General features: G+C 39.5%; 1 protein-coding gene across 7 annotated transcripts in view; it reads left to right on the top strand.

Moving 5' to 3' along the window:
* The window catches only part of RARB (retinoic acid receptor beta), a 474,419-nt gene that overhangs the window by 422,275 nt on the left and 32,303 nt on the right, over positions 1-19,841 (top strand). For all 7 annotated transcript variants that reach the window (XM_072153615.1, XM_072153613.1, XM_072153614.1 and 4 more), the window contains 2 exons: positions 4,674-4,834; positions 18,029-18,205. In XM_072153615.1, coding sequence (XP_072009716.1) covers positions 4,674-4,834; positions 18,029-18,205 — 338 coding nt within the window. The remainder of the gene's footprint in view (positions 1-4,673; positions 4,835-18,028; positions 18,206-19,841) is intronic.

Raw genomic sequence — 19,841 nt, 5'->3', positions numbered from 1 at the left:
TAAAGCTGGCCAAGGGTTGAGTACCTTTGTTGAACAGAAGTGGGGAATTTGTTTCTGCAAGGGCTCTTATCATGTCTCTGTTGTTCCATATGGTATAAGGGTCATACAAGGGTCTAATCTGTCATCACGAAATGAAAGTTGCAATATTATGGAGTGTACGGTAGCCCATTTAACTGATAGATTATCATTCATATAATGAAAACATTTAATGAAAATATGAAATATATACTATTCTAGATGGTCACCAAAATGTCCATTGGGAATCCAAAATATAGAACTTACTGGCCCACATTTACTAAAAACAGTGCAAACTGCATTATGCGCAGTTTGCCTGTGTATGGTGCAGAGGGCGCCAGAGTGCTGAACACTTCCCAGATAATGTTTCTTGCATGACCCAGTATGGTGGAATCATTGAAACAATATACTTTGAAGTAAGATGTAAATTGGTTATATAAATTCAAAGAGGTGAAGATTTTAACACTGAAGTCAAGCTCTCTCTTCCTCAGAAAGCCCCTTCACTGTATTTGATAGTCCCACAATAAGAGACATCGCTAACCACATCTTCTGAAGTCCAATGCATGATGTCAATCACAGAGGAGGAGGCGTTCAGAACACTGACAAACTGGTGCATGCCCCCTGTGGCAGGATCTGCTCTTCTTTTATCTTCTTATTCCCTGGTTTTTACAAAAAGTCTTTTAAAATTATGCAAACACGCCTAAGGAGGCAGGGCATAAGAAGATAAAAGAAGAACATATCCTGCCAGAGGGGGCACACACCAGTATGTCAGTGCGCTTGGTTTACAATCCTTCATCCTGGTGGTAGATGTCATTTAAACTCCCCTTCACTTTACAGAACTTATTTACAGCTGACTTCAAAGATGATCTTCAGTTAGTGGTTTATATGGTCCATTGCTAATTAGAGGTTCCCTTTAAAGCTTCAGCGGTTTCTCTCCTTGGCAGCTGATAAGTCATATGACATTGCTGCTTTTGCACTTACTGAGCATTATCTTGGACAATCAGAGAAGAAAATGACATTGTAGCTCAGGGGCAGCTTGTTCACCAAAACAGAGTTCCCTATGTTTTTACAGTAGACCAAAAAATGGACCAAGTTGTATCCACCTCAACACATTTACTGTTATGGAAGCAACATAGAAAAGTTTACTTTATGCACTATGTTATACATCCTGTATGACAATAGCTTAGGTCAGTGATGGCGAACCTTTTAGGGACTGAGTGCCGAAACTACAAGCAGAAGTCACATATTTTTCACAAACTGCCAAATTAAAGTAATTTACAGGTTTCAAATGTATTAGCATCCTGAGGACACAAATACAGTAGAAAGAAGGAGTAATTTGGATTATTATTGTAGTTTCCCTCTAGGGTTCCGTTAACAGGATGAATCACAGGTCTGGAAAATGGACTACAATGATAACCAGATCTGTCCAAATCTCCTAGCTCCTCCTGCACTTCAAGTCACTTTATAATAACGCTGAAAGTGGCACGTCCTGGGCTGCTCTTGATTGCAGGAGGAGGTCTTGAGTCCTGAATGGTGGCCTTTGTGCCAGGTGATGGCCTGGGTGCCCACAGAGAGGGCTCCGAGTGCCACAGGTTCGCCACTACTGGCTTAGTCGAATATAAGGAAAATCATGTTAAAATGATCTCTCTACTGAGCATGTACTCTAGGAAAAGATCACATTGAGTGTGTTTATAAGGTTTTATTATCCTGATGGAGGCCAAGAATATCTCCCAAATGTCTGTAGCTATACTGGAAATATTGTAGAAAATACTGTGGTAGATTTACTCTTCCTTTGAAGGTATGTAGTAAAAAACATATACATGTATCTTACTCAATGCCTATATATAGGCTTCCATCAAAGGTCCTCTTTGGGAGCGTGTCCCCTGCATATATGTCAAACAGAGGCCATTATTGTAAAGTGAACAAGGCCTTACCCTTGTGTTGTTGCATTCCCTTGGATCTAATGCTTTTTTGATGATCTATTGTACCTTTGATGAAAGTGACGTCTAAGAAATAAAATGAGCCATGGCTGGTGAGCTGCAGTCGCAGACTTTGCAATGACTGACTGTCCCTGGGGACAGAATCACTCAGTCTTGTAGAATGGGGTGACATTTAAGAGAGAAACGCAGAGGAAAATGTCATGCTTAAAAAATTAGGTTCAAACATTCTGGCTTCTGATTTATTTTTATTAAAGGCAGGGTAAGAATAGTGATGGATTATCAGGCCTGCAAATGTTTGCTGGATTTTTCACATTTTGTTTTAATCACAATAATCTAATTTTCCGTAGTATTGAGTATGTGAAGCCAGGGCTAGTGAGGCCAGATGGATGGTTCTTACTTATAAATCTCAGCAATAATCTGATGAAGCCGGCAGGAATGTAACAGATTTACCCCACACGCTATTTTATTAAAACTAGTGTGCAAAAGGGTACAGAAAGATGGCAGCTTATGCCAAACAATATACATTTGTCTTGTCTAAGTCTAGGATACTAAATCAACATAATTCTAATTGGAATTGCTTATATATACCCAATGGAGTCAGACAAAAAGCAGGCCCATAACTGTATTCTCCTGGCTGAATTGTGTGTATATATTTATATAATTCTAACCAGCAAAACAGATCTGGAGGTTAGATAAATAATAAAGAAAAACTTTAGATATACAGAAATAGATAGATAGAAAGAAACAGGATAGGTAGATTGATAATAGAATGACCTTGTATAAAGGTGATGAGTATACTTTTTTTTTATTGGGTGTCCCAAAATGCCCACGTGTTGGTTTTGAAGTAGAAGACTGGATTTTCTGTTTTTCATGTAAGGCTAGGAATTGAAAAATCTGGTAGCAGTAAAGCTGCTGTGAAAAGAACTGTAGAGAGATTCCCTAGTGAATCATTTCCTTGTATCTGGGAATCCTTGGCAGAAATTCATAAGCCTGCCTTAAATGATGTGTTTGTGCTCCACTAGCAGCCATGGAGCTAAGTAGGGTAAGAAAAGCTGTCAGCCTTTTAATAAGGTTATATTCCCCATAGTTAATAGCAGTGCAGTGCTTTAATATCGAAGTATTGAATTTTGAAACATTATGAGCGACAAATAAAAGTATAGTAATATGTACCCAATAAATACACAATTTTCCACCCTTTCTCTGACAGACATTATAAACAAATTCTTTATCTGGCCAAAGAAAAAATTATTCCTGTGAGAAAATAACCTGTTTGTGGACATTTACATTTCAGTTATGACAAGCTTGACTTGTGTGTTAAACTCTCCGCCTCCTTGACCTCATAAAAGCAATTTACACCTCACTTCAAAGTTGATTTTCTTGATGATGCCACCACACTGGGCTATGATTGAATCTTAATGCTGCTCAGCTGCTTGATAACATACTGGTAATGTTTTATATGTCCAATTTCTGGGTGCGCTTTAAGTCCTGCACCTGTGACATTCCGTCAGATGGTGTTCTCTATTGCAAAGCTTTTGGATGTGACTAGTTTTATTTTGAACTGTTCTGACTGTTCTGTAGTTGGGTTTGTTCATTCATTTAAATCTGCATATTTAGTGAAAACGGCCTGGTTCAGCAAAAAAAAAAGGTTTTTGTATCAGTTGCATTAACTGAGCATCGACTTGGCCGTCTATCATTCCCCTAAACTGAACTGAGTCAAGTCATAGTTGGGCTGGTAATTGCAAAGTCTTCCTAATATTTTCCTATTTTGACCAGCTCCCTACCCTCTTCTTTTCTTTGGAGAGGAGAGTTCTCCACAGATACTTGCATGCAATATCAACATGGATATGGTGAACTAACAGATGACTGAATCCTTGTCTTTCATTCTCTGATCACCACTCTGGATGAGAAAGGACTGCTTCATGTCTTTACAAATTTTAATATCTTTCATACCCTTTACCTTAAAGAAACAATCCAGACAAACAAATGTCATCCTTGCACCCTTAGCTGGATTTTTATCTACATATCAGAAGTCCACCAACAAGATTTCTCTATTTGTGTACTGTGGGCTATTACATGTTGTTTCAGCACATCTTCACATGGGCAGCTAGATACATTACAATCTTCACCTGCTAGGATAATCCTTCTCTCTTTATCCTCCATAAGAAAAGAAATGAATAGACACAATAGGTATACAAGCAGGGAGGCCGCACTTCCATCATCCACATTATAACTATGTGACAAGGAAGGACTAAGGAAGTCACCAGCTGAATTGAGGTATCCCAGGAGGTTTCAGATAGAAACATTTTAATCTGGCACTACAGATTACACCAAGCCCCCTCTCATCATTTTATTAAACTTTTCTTTCTTAAGTGTATTGGCAGACACCTCTACAGTGTAAATTTTGGACTGAAAACAATATCTAGATTACACACGTATTGTAGCCGACTTTAGTACTACAAATAATAACAGCATCATAACATTTAAGTTTATGTATCAAAGGTCCCTAAAGCATGAAGGTAAAATACACTGCACTGAAAAGTTTTTTTTTTTTAGTTGTAGAAGATAAATGTACAGCATATGGCATCCAAATATCCCTCCATTATATCATATACTCTTCAGTTCAAACTGTTAAATAGTGGTTTTCACATACTTGGATCACTTTGAGCTAGTGTTAAAGCCCAGTAGCCAGTATCTGAAGTGTCTTCATCTCTCCTGCAGCAGTCAGAAATGACAGAAACAAGAAGAAGAAAGAGCCCTCGAAACAAGAGTGCACAGAAAACTATGAGATGACAGCCGAGCTCGATGACCTGACAGAGAAAATCAGAAAAGCGCATCAAGAAACCTTCCCCTCCCTGTGTCAGTTGGGAAAATACACTACGGTAAGTTTTACCTGCTAATGATTTAGAAGTGCTGTACTCCAGACACGGATCTCACATGTAGAATTACATTCTCTTTTCATCCATTGCTAGTCATGATTTATGAATGTGATAGTAAGACTCCTGTTACATGTTCTTCGAAGTAGAAGAAGATGAAGAAGATTTGGTCCAGAGATTCCTCTCCTTTATTCTCAGCATATTCTCTACATAAATGTGAGCTCATTATTTGCTCCATTTTGTTCATTCAGTCTCTGCTACTGTTCACAATAATACACAAGGGCATTGTTATCTATTGTGCAGGGAGGTTTAACTTGAGTAAGGGATTACTAGTTTTTTACTAAAACAAAAACAAAGCACCTCACAGGACTACCCAGGCTGTGTTCATAGATGCACTAGGCCCCTGAGTCTAGAAGGCTGAAAAGAAAGAACTGTAAGTTGATTTGTTGTATTGTTTTTATTTTTTGTTAGTTTTCAAACAGGAAAATTTTTAATTCTTTTACAAGATTTCATCTAAATAAAAAGTTTTAACAAAGTTTTGGCATTGAAACATGACCATCCAATCCCTATCTCACTCGACAACTTCATGGGAGACTGTTCTTAATTGCCAGATTAGTCCTGTAGATATCTAACACAGATTTATTCTCTCCCCAGTTAGAATACTTATATGTTTGTTGCCCATAGCATGCCTGTGTATGAGGAGATCATAAAGAAATAGACAGCTCTTCATCCAACAACCATTGAATTTTTAATGATTTCTTTAATTTGATCTCTTTTAAATCTCAGAAAGCATCTCACAGTAAGGTAATCTACCTCTATGTTATCATAGAACTTACCAGACACGACAAAGAGAAAAAAGTTATGGGTTGGGATGTCTCATAGGAGGTGACCTAACATATAATGGCCAAGGACCCAGCAGTTCAGATACCTGTTGAAAATAGGTCTTAGAGGGACGATTCTGTAACAGATGCTTTTCCACCATTACCTAAATGGTGCATACTTGGAAACCCAGTTCTATCCCTACAAACGTTCTGCTGTAATTGTATAAACACTAAGAGGCCACACTGCTAACACACTGAAAGCAATTGCCGGAAAATCCCTTTTATGGAGCCTACTTCCTTTTCCTTCTTCAGTGTTATGGAAATAATGATCAATTATAATAATAATATGGTAATTTCCATGTTAACAAACTTCTAACCTATCATAGTGACAAGTTAGGAATCTTCATTGGTGTCGGAATCTGGGGGCTGAGAACCCAGAGAACAAAAACAGCCCCACACTGTATGTACAATATGTAAAAAAAAAGTGTTAAAATCATAGAGACCCTTTTAAAGTTTATGCTTCCATCACTTCAACTTGGTAAATGGAAAAAACAGCGCAGGTTATAAGTAAAGATCTGTGACATTCCTGAGAACGGTCACTTTGAACTTGAGTGAATGTGTGTGTCAAAGCTGTGATTGTGCTTGGCACCAACACACAAGCGCACATAGAATGACCTCCATCAGGAAACACAACACCATAGCCGCTCAAGCACTGAGCAATAGATGTCAAAGATAGAGTTTGCCATTCTCATTTTGCAAGCTATAATACTCTCCGGATTGTGCTCTGATACGTAAGCATGAGGTGTAATCAAGAATTTAAAAGCCTAAATTATTCAAGTCAAATGCTAGTGAAATGCCAGCACCGTGCTTGAGTTCCACTTCTTGCAATACGGAACATTATTTTGCAGGGGTAATAATTTATTTAAATAGGAAAAAAAGTGTCCTTTGAAGGCGCGCAGACAGTCTACAGATTTTAAATGAAGACACGGGTGAGGTTGTGTAATGTAGACAATGACCGATCTTCTAGACTTTCATTTATCATTGATAGCAGAGATTATTATATTTTCAAAGGAAGTACATATTCCTGTGATTGTTAATTCTTGGGAAGCTATGAAAATTCAAAGATGTGACCATAACAGAAACTGCTGAGAGCGGAGAAATTTGCACTACGTGCCTCTCCGATTGTCGCTGCTTATTCTTCCCTTTAGTCAAAACAATAATGGTTGACATGCTGTTAAATAACAGGAATTAATTCTGGGGCCAAGCATGTTCCTTCATTTTCTTGGAATCTATTTGTGTGTTACGTAGATGTACAGAAAGTCAAATCAACAACCGAGTAGATTCCCAGTCTCTAACCCTCTGTGTGAATTCTGATTTTTCAGCACCACAATATGAATTTTAGGCAGATATCTTCCACTAGAGTATCTTAGGAACTCTTCAGTGTCTTTTACATGTCAGATTTATTATACTGAGTTAACAGCTAGATAAATATGGCACAGGAGGTGTTAATGTCAGCACATAACTCACAAATTTATTTCATAAAATAAACTAGTTCCTATGATTTCCCTAAAGCACTGGAGGACTGGAGCAAATTTAGGCCTAAATTTGCAACTTTGCGAAAAGTTACACTTCATAAACCTTTCTACCACATGTGGATTCACATAATAACTGGTAAATTGTCTGAAGTGAAAAGTGGAATTGAGGTGGCAAAAAAGTCGCCAATCTGGAGGAAATTGGCAGATTTTGAAATTGTAAGAAATTTTGACGACAAAAATCAGCTAAAACTGCAATGCTACATCTTCCCTTTAGTTGTCTGTGCTCAAAATTGTATTCATTAGGGTAAGAGTACAGAAATATCTCCAAGTTGAGATATCCTGCCTATATTCTGTGGTTTATGTGATGCATATGATAAGTAGCAGCAGGACTATAAAGATATATAATATTCCAGGATTGTAGCTGGACTTGCCACTTACTTTGGGTAAATAATGATTATTATAAGCTATGTTCTCACCATATTATTGAAGTTGCAGCTGGCTAATTTCCTGTGTGTAGGCCATACACAAATATGGAGCCAATATGAAGTCAGGCCAAGAAGTTTAATAGAAAGTACAGGGCAGAGCAGTGATGTGATTTTCTTGTAAAACTATTGCAGAGGGATTGTGGAATCCATTACATATCTGTAATGGACCTGCGTCAACCAGAGACCTTTGGTGTACTCCTGTGATGTAACTGTCCATAAATGGAGCCTGAACATGGGCATCAGAAAATCACTTCCCCCTCCTCATCCCGGCGACAGAGGGGAGCGGCTTAGTATGAAGACTGTATGCTTATAAAGAGGGGTGCATCAGGAGCCCCCAACCCTCTCCCCCAAAGAAGTGTGAACCCAGCCTGTATTAATCCGAAGGAACGCCCATATTTTGGTGAAATACTGTATGAGGCATGCTCCATATTCTTCGGACTGCGAAAATGAATTTCCGTTATAGCTATGAGATCTCCCGATGATTTCTTGTATAGTAATGCAGTGTTATTGCAAAGCAATTTAAATAGAAAAAACATAGCAGAAGTTCCTTTTTTTCATAACGTTATGCTTGGTGCATTTCATGCTTGGCTACATGTCCTTAGCTAAATTGTATCTGATATAAAAGTTACATGAGATTCTTCTGCAGCCCAGTTGGCTTAATGCTTGACAGGGTACATAAATGTGTTCTACATACATTAATTCAAAAGTTCTACTAGAGCTGCATCTACGTCATCATTACCGAATTCTGAAAGCATTGGATGGATTTCCATCTTTACAATTTTCATACACCACTGACAATTTCCAATGTTAAAGGGGTTGTCCAGCCACTGGCATGAAAAATCAAGCATTACCCTATGAACGGGATAGGGAATAACTTGCTAACCGATGGATGTCCTAGTGATAAGACCCCCACAGATAGCAAGAAGAAAGGTCCATTGTAACCCAAATGAACAGAGCAGCTGGTGGCACATGCACGCTACTGCTCCATTCATCTCTATGGCAACACGTATGTCCACCCTGGCGCTCCATCCTTTTGGGGTACATTGACCCCGGTTCTTATGATCCGTGGAGAATCTGTGGACAGGGGATAATTTGTTGTGACTGGACATCCCCATTAAGCTGCCTTGTAACAAGAGGTTTTAATTTTTGTAAATATATAAAAAAAACATTGTATATAATATAAATTTAATATCCCCGTGATTGTACCAACCCAAAGAATAGAGTAGACATGTAATGTGAAAGGCTTTAAATCCAAGCCCACAAGAAAATGGCGCAAATGTATTGTTTCACCAATTTCACTGCATTTGGAAATTTTTTCCCGCTTCCCAGGACACTGCATGGAATCAAGAGTCAATTTCTGAACAGAAAAGTCAGGTTTTCTCCAGTCTGCCAATGAATCAGCCTGAGCAGACACGAAGTCCTCTCCCTCTCCACCTCCTGTTTTTAAAAGAATGCTGTATCTGAGTGGCAAACTGCAGATCGTGTCATCATATTACAAAGACAACAAGGACAAAGGCAGAAAAAGTTTGGGGAATGATATTACTGGTGGGAGGAGGCAGATTTGAGCTGGGACACCTGCACTACAAAGGCACAGAGGGTTGTGTGGAAGGTTTATTGTGCCTGTTCTTGATGACAGGTCCCCTTTAACCCCTTAAGGACGCAGGGTTTTTTCGCTCATTTCTCGCTCTCCACCTTCAAAAATCCATAACTTTTTCATTTTTACGTGTACAGACCTGTGTGAGGACCTGCGTCACGTTCTTGTGGGCTCAGTTTTTTCGACTGTGTTTTTTCGACGATGACGTTTGGGGGCACGACGATCGTCTTTTAAATGCCGGTGGCGACTTTGCCGGCGGCAATGAAAGGGTTACTAGCCACAATCGGTGCAAGCACCGACCGCGGTTATTAGTGGTGGGGGTTTGCTGCAATATGCAACAACCCCCACCCTTGTATGAAGAGGACTCAGCCCGTGAGCCCTCTTCATACATCCCCTGTACCTCTGCGCAATAGAGCTATGGCGCAGAGCGTTAAGAGGTTAAAGTGACCCTGTCACCTGTAAAAACGGCACTAGGAGCTGCAAAGACGCAGCAGTGTTACAATGCTAGTGTTATCGGAAACCTCTGATAATGCTAAAAAACACTGTTGCGCTGTACACTAGAAACGCCGGACCGCACAATAAGCGGTCCGGCGTATTCATGGGGGGGGGGGGCGGTCCAAGGCGCTGCCTCTTCCCCAGACCGCCCCGCCCACTCTGAAGGCCAGCGGTGACTGCCGCGCATCACCACCCCTAATCCCGCCCCCTCACAAATACGTTGGACCACTTCCAGCACGGTCTGGCGTTTCTAGTGCACATTGCGGCAGTGTCTGCTAGAGTAGAGGTTTCCGATAACGCTGTATAACACTGCTGCGTCTGTGTTAGCACTAGGAGCTGCTTACTCTAGTAAATAGCTCCTAGTGAAGTTTTTTTTACAGGTGACAGGTCCTCTTTAAATAATTATGGTCTGACAGTGGAGTAGGTGATACGTAGAAGACGTTCCATGCTTGCAGCATGAAATCCAACTAAAAGTGCTGAAATTAGAGAAAAAAACATCTTTGTGATATTTCTTAACACCCTGAGATTATATGTCAGATTACAACAACAGATTATTTGGAATCTTGATGTGTTCCCGCTGTGTGTGTCTTCTAGGTATGGTTATTACATTTGCATTTTGTGTGGGATACTGTGAATTATCTGTAATAGAATATGTGTCAAACTCAATGGCATGATAAAGTAATCTCATATAATACTGATGAATATTTTGTTCACACTTGCTGGTTTCATGCAATGTCTTTTTTCCAGATGGATAAACTATTGCCAAATGATTTCCTGCTGTAGGCTCTGCGTTGTGTGTATCTCTTTACCATGCACTATTTCTATGGACTGGATAAACTGGCTATTAAATTTAATTACAGCCCGAATGACTGCACATCTTGATTTTTCTTTCCCTTCCCTGATCTCATTTCCTCTTGATGGGCTGCATTTTGCCCAGGTCTTTCAGGATTAAATAAAATAAATCTGAAAAATGTGCAGGCTCCCTTTACTTGGAGGAATGTCTTAAAGGGCACGGAGGCCGCTGTTAACCTGCTTCTCTTGGGCTGCACAATCCAAAGCTTTGCATTGATAAATCTTATGACAGCAGAGTCCTTAACCTGCACACCCTCATCACAAAGCTTTGATTTTTATCAGCTGCCACGGCCGGAGTTGTATATGATAGAAACGACGGGTTTATTCTGCCGAGAAAGGCAAAGTAATTGTTAGTGAAGCTGTTTTAATACATCCGTCTTGCAGTGATCTTGACATCCCAAGACCTCTAACAACTACGCAAAGGCAAGTTTATACCTAGTGCCATCATAATCATAATAGACCTAATATCTGAAGCGCTTAGTCACATAGATGGATGGTTTCGATGCTGGCCAAGCGGACAATCCCGCTTCTGCTCACTGGTATTTAAAATTGCATTTTCGCATTCTTGCTTTATTTAATAAGGCATATTAAATACCATAAAACAGGAAGAAACAGCATAGCAAACGCATAGCAAGGACATTTGTTGTCACTAGTATATCTACCTCTAGGGTACATTTTCTAATTGCTTTGTGTTTTTGACTGTGAATTCTGCTATCTGCTTCTTTATATACTTGGTTAGAAGTGATTTAATTTCATTCTGTAGCAAATGATATAGTTAAAATGACTAGAGACATATACTGCTACAACGTACAAATAATATACTAAAAGTCAGTCCCTGAAAACTACATACATTAAATTAATATTATTCATTTTTATAGGCCCATGTTATAAATATATTCTACTTTAAGATTAGAGTTTGTACCGTAGTCATGTGTTTAATAGCTAACCAATGCAGAGTGGTTTATTAGGCCCATGCAGGATTATTCAGCCATAGCTCTCCTTAGCCGGTATGCCCTGTATGATCTAATTGTTGTCAGAGGAGATAAGTCACACTATTTTCTTGTGTATTTGAAGATCAGGAGGAATTGATGTTTGACAGATGAAGGCTCAACCATCAGCTGTATAAAGTGTAGCTTTATACCATAATCATTGAGATGATTTTTAGTATTGTCTGGCGACGTGTTGTAAACATGATTATAATATTCACTGTTAAAAAAATCTGCTTAGTTTGTAAATAATCAGGCTGTAAAGCTTCCACTTAGTAACAACTTTTAACTCTCTGTTATGCAGGAATACTGTATTCTAGCCTGTATAGTGTGTGTCTATGCAGAGTGACTAATCTCTTATTACTTCTCTCCCTCTGTTTATGTATTCAACTCTGAGCTAGTGATGGGCTAGTGGCCAGTGTGCAGACTACTCGCTGTCATGACTCCCTTTGGTGGCGAGTATTTTGGATTGCTTGCTGAGCTCCCTCTGGTGACTGGTGCTTAGCATTGCAGTTATATCCTGGAACTTCCTATTGTGGTCACATGATCTGCTCTGTGGGATGGGCTATAAATCTGTTTCCTGGATCTTTGCACCTTGCTAGAGTATTAGGTCTCTGCTATGTGCTGCAGCCTTCTGCTTGCTGCTGTTTAATGCAGTGTGTGGGCCCAGTGTTGGTGATCTACTAAGCAATTTGTTTTTGATCCAGCCTCTGACGCCCAGTTCTATTCCGCCATCTGCTAGTCCTGTCCTAGGTCTAGATACAGTCACTACCTGTCACAGCTTTTCACCATCTGCTGCTTCCCTACAGGCTAAGCGTCCTGCAAGTCCCTGGCTGCAAAATCCATCCTGCCTTATAGCGGGCTCTGGTAAAGACTGGCGGCTATTAGGCTTTAAGTACTTATAAGTACTTAAGGAAGCTAGCGAAGTGAAGTGCTATCTGTCCAACAAGGTTAGTGACTGCCGGCACACTTAACCACGCACCTAGTAATGCAATCCCGCCCATTGCAGGATGTACCTGCTACAGCCACACCTGCAGGCAGTAGTGGGTTTGCACATTCAATGTCTCCACTGAGTTACCTTGTAGAGACCCGAGTGCTGGAGATAGTAAGTTCTTTGTCATTTTCACACCCCCTTTGGGCCCATATAGAAAAAGGTCCCATAAAGGGCAACCCCTTTATGGATATCTGTGTCACCTTGTCTGCAGATACTTTTGCTAATCAATATTTCAAAACCCATCTTGGTTAGTTAACCCCTTAAGGAAGCAGCCATTTTGTAGCTTAAGGCTCAGCCCGATTTTTTGGATTCTGACTTGCGTCTCTTTATACGGTTATAACTTTTGAACACTGTTACTTATCAAAGCGATTCTGAGATAGTTTTTTCCCCACATGTTGTTCTTCATTTTAGTGGTAAATTTTGGCAGATAAGTTTTGCGTTTATTTACAAAAAAAAAGAAAATATGATGAATTTTTGGAAAAATTTGCCATTTTCGAAATTCAAAATCATTGCGTTTTCAGACAGATCGATTTACCACCTAAATAAGTTGCTGAATAACATTTCCCATTTGTCTACTTTACATTTGCATAATTTTTGAAATGTCTGGATAATTTATTTTGATGTCACGCAGCTTGCAAATAGAATATCGCTTTTCCGGATTTTCAGAATTGACTATTTTGGGGATAAATACAGTTTTGAATGAAATTTTACATATTTAGCATCAAAACCCCCTATATAACCAACCCATTTTCAAATCTGCACCCCTCAAGCTATCAGAAACAGCTTTTACGAAGATTGTTAACCCCTTGAGATCTTCATAGTAATTGAATCAAAATGGAGGTGAAATTTAGAATGGTCATATTGTTCCCTTATACGTTCATTTGGCACAAAAACTTACACATTTCCAAAATATAAAAAGAGAAAACCCACCATACAATTTGTTCTGCAATTTCTCCTGAGTACAAAGACCCCCCACATGTGGCTGTGACTTGTGTTATGGGGGCACAGCGAGGTGCAGAAGGGAAGGAGGGCCCTGCAGCTGCCAGGATTTTAGTTTCCTCATTGGCCCCTATTGAAGGCTATAAAATTTTCGCTTTTTCGTTATTGGGGCCATGTGATGCCATTTTTTTTGCGGGATGAGATGCTTTTTCCAGTGTTACCATTTTGGGGTTTGTATCACATATTGTTGAAAATTTAGGAACTTTTTTTGAGGACAGGAGTAGAAAAGCATCAATTCTGTACTGGATTTTTTACTTCTTTTTTTTTTGGTGTTCACCGTATAGACTAATAATCCTGTTATCTTTATTCTATGGGTCGATACGATTACGGGGATACCAGACATGAATATATTTTCTTATGTTTTACTAAATTTGTCAAACAAAACCCTAATGTGGGGAAAAATCTATCATTTATGTATTGCCGTCTTCCAAGTGGCATAACATTGTTACTTTTTTGGCTACGGAGCTGGTTGATGGCTTGTTTTTTGCGGGACATGTTGTACTTTGCACCAGTATCATGTCTGAGTACATATGGTTTTTTGATCACATTTTATAGCATTTTTTGTGGGATTGAAAAGGTAAAAATGATAATTTTTGGAGGGTTTATAACAGTTTTTTTTTACGGTGTTTATCATGCGGGTTCAATAATGATTTACTTTTATTCTACGGGTTGTTACGGACGCGGTGATACTATATATGTGGGGTTTGTGTTATGATTTAGACTTTTTTTTGAGTTATATGTCTCTTTATATGTTTTGGGGGTTTGGGGCATTTTTAGTGATTTATGACTTTATTTTTTTATTGAATAACTTTTTTTTTTACTTTTTCACTTTTTCCACCATGGGACATGAAGAAGCAATCATCTGATTGCTTCTTCATGATAATATTCTGCAATACTGATGTATTGCAGAGTATTATCAGTGTCAGCCTATACACTTGCATAGGCTGGCACTGTGCCAGTAAGATGACGTCACAGACGCCATCTTACTGGCAATTCTTGCAGGTAATTCTGGGGTCCAGATCGGACCCCAGAGTTACTATAGCAACGATCGGCGCACCCCGAAAACGGTTCGGGGGGGCCGATCGTGGGGGAAAGACCCCCCAGATACATGTTAGATGCCGCGGTCGCGCTGACCGCGGCATTTAACGGGTTTAGCACCCGCGATCGGAGACAACTCCGATCGCGGGTGTTACACTGGGGTGCCGGCTATCAGTCACAGCCGGCACCCCGTGTTTCCCGATGCCGGTTCAGCTCAGATCTTGAGCTGAACCGGCATCAGCTCAGCGTCCGATATATCGGACGCTGAGCGCTAAGTCACTGAGCTCAGCGTCCGATATATCGGACGCTGACCGTGAAGAGGTTAATAACTACTATTTTAACTAATCATTTTAGAAACTTGTCGGCTAGAGGGTGGGGGAGGGAAAAGGGCGGTATGTGTGTGTAAATATGCTGAAAATGTTCTATAAAAAATCTTTATTAAAAAAAATAATTTTATACTTTCTCAGCATGCTCATTCCAGGGGCACAACTTACTGCGATCTGTGGAACTAAGCCTTGTCCTATTTTGTAAGGTAGAGGGTAACGTGCCTCTAGGGCAGGGGTCTCAAACTCGCGGCCCGCGGGCCAACTGTGGTAGCACCGATCGCGGGTGTTTTTACAGCGTGGGCTGCCGGCAAAGCTGCCGACAGCCTCAAACAGATAGCGGCGCATGGGCGCCGCCATCTTACCTGGGATCGCCGCTCCCCGTGACGTCATCGGGGGGCGGCGATCCGTCTCCATGGTAGCCTCGGGTCTTCCGAAGACCCGAGGCTATTTCGTTTTAACCCCTACATTACAATGTGCTGATAGCACATTGTAATGAATGAGGAGGAAAATCCCCTTATACTGCCATACTGTAGTATGGCAGTATATGGTAGGATCGATCAGACAACCTAGGGTTAAAGAACCCTAGGGAGTCTGAAAAATAGTATAAATAAAAATAAAAAAAAGTTTTAAAAAAAAAAATTAGAATAAAAAAAAATTAAATTTCAAATCACCCCCCTTTCCCTAGAACTGACATAAATATAAATAAACAGTAAAAATCATAAACACATTAGGTATCGACGCGTCCGAAAATGCCCGATCTATCAAAATATAATAACGTTTTTTACAATGCGTTTTACCCCGTTACGGAAAATAGCGCCCAAAGTCGAAAATGGCACTTTTTTGCCATTTTGAAAACTATAAAAAAATCTATAAAAAGTGATCAAAAGGTCGTACAGTCCTAAAAATGATATCATTGAACATATTATCAAATTTCGCACTGAGCCCCTGACTGGGCTCAGTGCGGTAGGAGCTTGGGACCCCTCGGTGCACAGGACGCGTTCATAGAGAAAACACGTCTCCCAGCTCGGGGCTTTCCTTGCGCTGGGAGACGCCATGACATTTGAATCTGAATAATGATATTTTGTAAGCGCATTTTGTGTGGAAAACTTGATGCGGCCCAGCCTTACCCAGGATCTACCTCCAGCGGCCCCCAGGTAAATTGAGTTTGAGACCCCTGCTCTAGGGGGAGGGATAAGGAGGTTAAATGATATACACTCTTCAGAGTTTTGTTGTGGAGTCTGCTCTCCTATCCACTCGGAAGGTTTTTCTACTCATTTAGGGTCTCACTGAAGGTTAAGTGTATGTCCTGGATATATGTTTACCATACATTGTATGTTACCTGTTGACTAATGTAAGATTTTTCTAATGTATTGTGAGTTTTCATTTTACAATGTTCAATAAAATTGATTCAACGTAAAAAAAATAATTTTAGAAACTATTTTAAAACATTTTGTGTAATTTCAAAATACTTGTAGTTGCTCATCCATAAAAATTACTTTTAATATGTTTGGCTGCAGGTATAGTGCAGACATTTTCATGTAGATACCCATATAATTGATGAATTCTGCAAGGCATGGAAAGTAGCTTAGGCTTTTATTGCTCTTATATTAAAATCTACAATTGGCATTGTTCTTCTAGTAAATGACGCATTCAAACATCACATCATAAATCGTGTGTCTTTAAACTACTAACAATGGTTTATTACTTTTGTATTCTTATTTTTACAACTTTTATATCTTTGCATCTCTTATATCCTGGAAGGTTGTGCCTTTCACATTTAGCCATTCAGCACACCAATCACTCTTGATGTCATAACTGACTGACTCCATAACTGCTGTGATTGACCCAACTTCAGCTGCCCCAACCCTCACCCTTTCTGCCTTTGTTCCCTTTCAAAATTTTTATGAGGTGGGCTGTATATTTGGTACATAATCTCAAGCTTGAATCCTGTGTAGCCAAAAATGACTTTACTAGAAAAATCCTGTGGGGAGAGCTCTAGGCAGGAACCAAACAAAAGACCAAGGGTCAATGGTTGGACAGCTCTGCTCTGCAAGTCAGATGAAATTATATTATTACTTCTATGTACCATATGTCACTCGTTAAAGATGTGTATCAACTTTCTTGGAGGTAGGGAAATACTGCTGCACCTTGGGAGGGTCTTCAGATCTACTTGGTACTGAGTTGTAGAAGGACCATGGAAGGAATGATGGAACATTGCTAGAAAGTTACAAAAGATACAAAAAGTTTTGCAAAGTTACAAAACTGATAAGGGTTGTCTTCTTCGGTTAGAGTTGCTGATACTTCCAAGGAGCCCTTTTGTACCTCTATTGTCTTTATTTCATACTGAATTCATTAATGTGTCTCGTGCACTGGCAGTGCAGAGCTGGTCACCACTAGCCTTGTGCTGCACCAGATTTATCATTGTGATAATAAATCTGTCGCAGTATAAGATTGTCGAGTACTACTTTTAGACCTGCTATTAGCAGGTCTAAACTGCGCACCACATTTTAGCGCACCCTCCTTAATTTTTTGGACGGACTCATTTTCATATGACCACGCCCCCTTTCTCCCTCCTTCCCCCTTCCCTCCTATGTTTTTAAAATGGTATGTGTATCATAATACAAATGACTGATCTTTCAGCAGCAGTGTGTTAAGGGTTTCTTAGGGATATTTCATACTGCATGAAGAACTATGTGATTGGATTAACATGTCATACCATACATACATGGTATCAGTTCTGAGTATGTGTAAGGTTCTGCTTTCTTTCACATTAATGAGCCCTGTTTAATGTAATGACCCCAAGGTATATGTCTTATGTTTTTGCTGTATGTTGATGTATGCCAGCCGGATGCAGAACAACACTCTGTTGCCTTCTGTTGGGCTAATGTAATCCTATAGACATGTTTAACATGGATGCTGGACGTCTTCCTTGCATTCATGCTAAACATGCATCAAAATATAAAGTTGTGTATATTACATAACGCAAATGCCCTGGCTTATAAAACGTAGGTATAGAAGATAATTCTAGACTAGTTGCCGTATAACTAATACACTTTGTTCTCTTTGTGTCATCAGAACTCCAGTGCGGATCACCGTGTACGACTAGACCTCGGTCTATGGGATAAATTTAGCGAACTAGCAACAAAGTGCATTATTAAAATAGTGGAATTTGCAAAGCGGTTACCTGGATTTACAAGTCTGACCATTGCAGATCAGATCACTCTTCTAAAAGCTGCCTGTCTGGATATTTTGGTGAGTAACACTGCTTACTTTCTTTCCTATTCACATTTCGTTTATACTTTTACTAGGGCAATAATTTGCATTTCTTGACTACCTTCCGATATAAATATTTATTTTGCTGTTTACACTGGCATATTAATTGGATTATGATTAAGTAGATTATCCTCTGATTTCATTCCAAAGTCGTATCTCCACCCAAAAAACATAAACTAATACCCTGCTTAATTTGTTTCAAGGGCCACACACTAAGAGCCCATCTTATTCTGGAAATGAATAGAGGACATAGGTAGGTTTTTAGTATTTTTGGATTGTGATCAACTTTAGGTAAAAAGATATATGTGTGATATCTGAAAAAAAAACAATAAAAAGAAAGAGAAAATAAGCAAAAATACTGGATTGCTGTTGGTAGAAATATTGTATACAAGGTTAAAAATCCATGTATACACGGATATATTCTAACAGTGATGTCTTTATTCCTGTATCTTAATATAATTGGCTGGAGAATTTATATGTGTTTTAAAAGTACTCTAAATTATAATGTAACACAACAATGGGCTTTGGGTGATGAACAATGTTTCCCGAGTAAGTCTAAGATGTAACTAAATATTGCAGATTTAAGGACCTGAGTGGAATTCTTCAAACCAAAGGGATTATTACCATAATCACATAAAAAATAAATTGAAAAAAATCTCCCCTTAAAGTAAGTCAGCATTGCTGACCTCCTCTTCATCCCTAGTCCTAGGCTTAGAAGTGAATAGGCTCTCATGTATGACATTGATAGATGGCATAAACAGAGAAACAGTAAAACTATCCTCTGTTCTGCATTGACTGCCCTGAGGTTTTCTCTCTGTGAATTCATTCATACTGTACTCTCTTATCACAGTTACTTGTGTGTGGTCCCATTCCACAAGACATAACCATATATCATTGATTGCATGGCTGTCATTATTACACTATTAAGATAAGTCAACACCGCCTCCCCCTTAATCCGCTACACACGCTGTGATTTATTACTGAAGACTTTTCCCCTTTCTGTATATTAGTAGCGGTCAACACGTGGCCAAATATTCTGCACACTCCAGTATATACTAAAGTACCAGCCCAATGTCCTCTATAGTTATTTCACCTAAAGCCATTATTTTTTACCTTTGAATGTATACTTCAGGAAAACATCTATTGACCCATACCTTTGTCAGAAAGACTTAATGTTGCATATGTCCTCTATCGGGCCCATTGTCTCAGGTTGAACCAGTTTGGCTGTTAAAGGGGTTTTCCCACCAAACAAGTTAGGCTCAATCCACAGGTTAAGACCTAACTTGCTGATCGGTGGGGGTCTTAGTGATGAGACAGATCACAAGAACAAGGGCTTCGGTGGGGTCCCAGGTACCTCCATTGGACCCCTCGTCGCTCCATTCAACTCTAGAGCAGTGAAGAAAATACACCCTTTATAGTACTGTCTGTGAAAGGTGTTTAAAAGAACCTTTGTTATTTCATTTATTAATAAAAATTAGGAGTAGTGTTGCCCCTAACATCATTAATAGGCAATAGTCAGTTGGATAGACAGAAGATAAGGTTCGGTGGTGCTAGGTGTAACCTATACTTCCATCTACACTCCGGTCTCCCACCACCGTCAGTGCTGTCTCCTATA

Source organism: Engystomops pustulosus, chromosome 5 (assembly GCF_040894005.1).
Source record: "Engystomops pustulosus chromosome 5, aEngPut4.maternal, whole genome shotgun sequence".
Classification (NCBI taxonomy): Eukaryota; Metazoa; Chordata; class Amphibia; order Anura; family Leptodactylidae; genus Engystomops; species Engystomops pustulosus.
Note: the sequence above shows the minus strand (reverse complement) of the source record. Positions and strands in the feature narration are given on the sequence as shown.